Genomic DNA, 5,000 nt, shown 5'->3' on the forward strand with positions numbered 1-5,000 from the left:
AAAGAAGGGCAAAGGGAAGCCCAGTAAGGCTCTCTGGGAATCCACAAAGAAGCCCGGCAAGGCTCTCAAGAAATCCACAAATAAGCCCAGTAAGGCTCTCTGGAAATCCACAAAGAAGCCCAGCCAGGCTCTCAAGAAATCCACAAATAGGCCCAGTAAGGCTCTCTGGAAATCCACAAAGAAGCCCGGCAAGGCTCTAAAGAAACCCACAAAGAAGCCCGGCAAGGCTCTCAAGAAATCCACAAAGAAGCCCGGCAAAGCTCTCAAGAAACCCACAAAGAAGCCCGGCAAGGCTCTCAAGAAACCCACAAAGAAGCCCGGCAAGGCTCTCAAGAAACCCACAAAGAAGCCCGGCAAGGCTCTCAAGAAACCCACAAAGAAGCCCGGCAAGGCTCTCAAGAAACCCACAAAGAAGCCCGGCAAGGCTCTCAAGGAACCCACAAAGAAGCCCGGCAAGGCTCTCAAGAAACCCACAAAGAAGCCCGGCAAGGCTCTCAAGAAACCCACAAAGAAGCCCGGCAAGGCTCTCAAGAAACCCACAAAGAAGCCCGGCAAGGCCCTCAAGAAACCCACAAAGAAGCCCGGCAAGGCTCTCAAGAAATCCACAAAGAAGCCCGGCAAGGCTCTCAAGAAACCCACAAAGAAGCCCGGCAAGGCTCTCAAGAAACCCACAAAGAAGCCCGGCAAGGCTCTCAAGAAACCCACAAAGAAGCCCGGCAAGGCTCTCAGGAAACCCACAAAGAAGCCCGGCAAGGCTCTCAAGAAACCCACAAAGAAGCCCGGCAAGGCTCTCAGGAAACCCACAAAGAAGCCCGGCAAGGCTCTCAAGAAACCCACAAAGAAGCCCGGCAAGGCTCTCAAGAAACCCACAAAGAAGCCCGGCAAGGCTCTCAAGAAACCCACAAAGAAGCCCGGCAAGGATCTCAGGAAACCCACAAAGAAGCCCGGCAAGGATCTCAAGAAACCCACAAAGAAGCCCGGCAAGGATCTCAAGAAACCCACAAAGAAGCCCGGCAAGGCTCTCAGGAAACCCACAAAGAAGCCCGGCAAGGCTCTCAAGAAACCCACAAAGAAGCCCGGCAAGGATCTCAAGAAATCCACAAAGAAGCCCGGCAAGGCTCTCAAGAAACCCACAAAGAAGCCCGGCAAGGCTCTCAGGAAACCCACAAAGAAGCCCGGCAAGGCTCTCAAGAAACCCACAAAGAAGCCCCGCAAGGCTCTCAGGAAACCCACAAAGAAGCCCGGCAAGGCCCTCAAGAAATCCACAAAGAAGCCCGGCAAGGCTCTCAAGAAATCCACAAAGAAGCCCAGTAAGGCTCTCTGGAAATCCACAAAGAAGCCCGGCAAGGCTCTCAGGAAACCCACAAAGAAGCCCGGCAAGGCTCTCAAGAAACCCACAAGAAAACAGACTGTGGTCACCCTAGAGAAGGTGACCGAAAAGAAGGTCGAAGGGAAGGACGTCAAGAAGCCCGAGACGGTGACCGAAAAGAAGGTCGAAGGGAAGGACATCAAGGACGTCAAGAAGCCCGAGACGGTGACCGAAAAGAAGGTCGAAGGGAAGGACATCAAGGACGTCAAGAAGCCCGAGACGGTGACCGAAAAGAAGGTCGAAGGGAAGGACATCGAGGACGTCAAGAAGCCCGAGATGGTGATTGAAGAGTATCGCAAGGAGACGACGGCCTATTGCTCACTTACTTACTATAAATCAAACGTCCTTCACAGAAGAACACAAAGGACAAAAAAACAGACTGCGGTCCCCCTAGAGAAGGTGACCGATGAGGATCGCGATGAGACGACGGCCTTGGTGGTCTATGATCCAAGGAAGGCCCTAGAGAAGGTGACCGAAGAGGATCGCAAGGAGACGACGGCCTTGGTGGTCTATGATCCAAGGAAGGCCCTAGAGAAGGTGACCGAAGAGGATCGCAAGGAGACGACGGCCTTGGTGGTCTATGATCCAAGGAAGGCCCTAGAGAAGGTGACCGAAAAGAAGGTCGAAGGGAAGGACGTCAAGGACATCAAGAAGCCCGAGACGGTGACCGAAAAGAAGGTCGAAGGGAAGGACGTCAAGGACATCAAGAAGCCCGAGACAGTGACCGAAAAGAAGGTCGAAGGGAAGGACATCAAGGACGTCAAGAAGCCCGAGACGGTGACCGAAAAGAAGGTCGAAGGGAAGGACGTCAAGAAGCCCGAGACGGTGACCGAAAAGAAGGTCGAAGGGAAGGACGTCAAGAAGCCCGAGACGGAGACCGAAAAGAAGGTCGGAGGGAAGGACGTCAAGAAGCCCGAGACGGTGACCGAAAAGAAGGTCGAAGGGAAGGACGTCAAGGACGTCAAGAAGCCCGAGACGGTGACCGAAAAGAAGGTCGGAGGGAAGGACGTCAAGAAGCCCGAGACGGTGACCGAAAAGAAGGTCGAAGGGAAGGACGTCAAGGACGTCAAGAAGCCCGAGACGGTGACCTAAAAGAAGGTCGAAGGGAAGGACGTCAAGAAGCCCGAGACGGTGACCGAAAAGAAATCCACAAAGAAGCCCGGCAAGGCTCTCAAGAAATCCACAAAGAAGCCCGGCAAGGCTCTCAAGAAACCCACAAAGAAGCCCAGTAAGGCTCTCAAGAAACCCACAAAGAAGCCCAGTAAGGCTCTCAAGAAATCCACAAAGAAGCCCGGCAAGGCTCTCAAGAAACCCACAAAGAAGCCCAGTAAGGCTCTCTGGAAATCCACAAAGAAGCCCGGCAAGGCTCTCAAGAAACCCACAAAGAAGCCCAGTAAGGCTCTCAAGAAACCCACAAAGAACCCCGGCAAGGCTCTCAAGAAATCCACAAAGAAGCCCGGCAAGGCTCTCAAGAAACCCACAAAGAAGCCCAGTAAGGCTCTCAAGAAACCCACAAAGAACCCCGGCAAGGCTCTCAGGAAACCCACAAAGAAGCCCGGCAAGGCTCTCAAGAAACCCACAAAGAACCCCGGCAAGGCTCTCAAGAAATCCACAAAGAAGCCCGGCAAGGCTCTCAAGAAACCCACAAAGAAGCCCGGCAAGGCTCTCAAGAAATCCACAAAGAAGCCCGGCAAGGATCTCAAGAAATCCACAAAGAAGCCCGGCAAGGCTCTCAAGAAACCCACAAAGAAGCCCAGTAAGGCTCTCTGGAAATCCACGAAGAAGCCCGGCAAGGCTCTCAAGAAACCCACAAAGAAGCCCAATAAGGCTCTCAAGAAATCCACAAAGAAGCCCGGCAAGGCTCTCAAGAAATCCACAAAAAAACCCAGTAAGGCTCTCTGGAAATCCACAAAGAAGCCCGGCAAGGCTCTCAGGAAACCCACAAAGAAGCCCGGCAAGGCTCTCAGGAAACCAACAAAGAAGCCCGGCAAGGCTCTCAAGAAACCCACAAAGAAGCCCGGCAAGGCTCTCAAGAAACCCACAAAAAAACAGACTGTGGTCACCCTAGAGAAGGTGACCGAAAAGAAGGTCGAAGGGAAGGACGTCAAGAAGCCCGAGACGGTGACCGAAAAGAAGGTCGAAGGGAAGGACATCAAGGACGTCAAGAAGCCCGAGACGGTGACCGAAAAGAAGGTCGAAGGGAAGGACGTCAAGAAGCCCGAGATGGTGATTGAAGAGTATCGCAAGGAGACGACGGCCTATTGCTCACTTACTTTCTATAAATTAAACGTCCTTCACAGAAGAACACAATGGACAAAAAAACAGACTGCGGTCACCCTAGAGAAGGTGACCGAAGAGGATCGCAAGGAGACGACGGCCTTGGTGGTCTATGATCCAAGGAAGGCCCTAGAGAAGGTGACCGAAGAGGATCGCAAGGAGACGACGGCCTTGGTGGTCTATGATCCAAGGAAGGCCCTGGAGAAGGTGACCGAAAAGAAGGTCGAAGGGAAGGACGTCAAGGACATCAAGAAGCCCGAGACGGTGACCGAAAAGAAGGTCGAAGGGAAGGACGTCAAGAAGCCCGAGACGGTGACCGAAAAGAAGGTCGAAGGGAAGGACGTCAAGAAGCCCGAGACGGAGACCGAAAAGAAGGTCGAAGGGAAGGACGTCAAGGACGTCAAGAAGCCCGAGACGGTGACCGAAAAGAAGGTCGAAGGGAAGGACGTCAAGGACGTCAAGAAGCCCGAGACGGTGACCGAAAAGAAGGTCGAAGGGAAGGACGTCAAGGACGTCAAGAAGCCCGAGACGGTGACCGAAAAGAAGGTCGGAGGGAAGGACGTCAAGAAGCCCGAGACGGTGACCGAAAAGAAGGTCGAAGGGAAGGACATCAAGAAGCCCGAGACGGAGACCGAAAAGAAGGTCGAAGGGAAGGACATCAAGAAGCCCGAGACGGAGACCGAAAAGATGGTCGAAGGGAAGGACGCCAAGAAGCCTGAGACGAAGACCGAAAAGAAGGTCGAAGGGAAGGACGTCAAGAAGCCCGAGACGGAGACCGAAAAGAAGGTCGAAGGGAAGGACGTCAAGGACGTCAAGAAGCCCGAGAAGGTGACCGAAAAGAAGGTTGAAGGGAAGGACATCAAGGACGTCAAGAAGCCCGAGACGGTGACCGAAAAGAAGGTCGAAGGGAAGGACGCCAAGAAGCCCGAGACGGTGACCGAAAAGAAGGTCGAAGGGAAGGACATCAAGGACGTCAAGAAGCCCGAGACGGTGACCGAAAAGAAGGTCGAAGGGAAGGACGTCAAGAAGCCCGAGACGGAGACCGAAAAGAAGGTCGAAGGGAAGGACGTCAAGAAGCCCGAGACGGTGACCGAAAAGAAGGTCGAAGGGAAGGACGTCAAGAAGCCCGAGACGGTGACCGAAAAGAAGGTCGAAGGGAAGGACGTCAAGGACGTCAAAAAGCCCGAGACGGTGACCGAAAAGAAGGTCGAAGGGCAGGACATCAAGGACGTCAAGAAGCCAGAGACGGTGACCTAAAAGAAGGTCGAAGGGAAGGACGTCAAGGACGTCAAGAAGCCCGCGACGGTGACCGAAAAGAAGGTCGAAGGGAAGGACGTCAAGAAGCCCGAGACGT

General features: G+C 53.6%; 1 protein-coding gene across 1 annotated transcript in view; it reads left to right on the top strand.

The window, feature by feature from the left end:
- Nucleotides 1-5,000, top strand: part of LOC125044908 — a 7,191-nt gene that overhangs the window by 152 nt on the left and 2,039 nt on the right. The window contains exons 1-3 of the mRNA XM_047641871.1: nucleotides 1-155; nucleotides 1,764-1,975; nucleotides 3,695-3,853. The exon at nucleotides 1-155 is cut by the window's left edge and continues 152 nt beyond it. Of these exons, the coding sequence (XP_047497827.1) occupies nucleotides 1-155; nucleotides 1,764-1,975; nucleotides 3,695-3,853 (526 nt within the window). The remainder of the gene's footprint in view (nucleotides 156-1,763; nucleotides 1,976-3,694; nucleotides 3,854-5,000) is intronic.

This window comes from Penaeus chinensis, chromosome 36 (genome assembly GCF_019202785.1).
Source record: "Penaeus chinensis breed Huanghai No. 1 chromosome 36, ASM1920278v2, whole genome shotgun sequence".
In the NCBI taxonomy this organism is placed as follows: domain Eukaryota; kingdom Metazoa; phylum Arthropoda; class Malacostraca; order Decapoda; family Penaeidae; genus Penaeus; species Penaeus chinensis.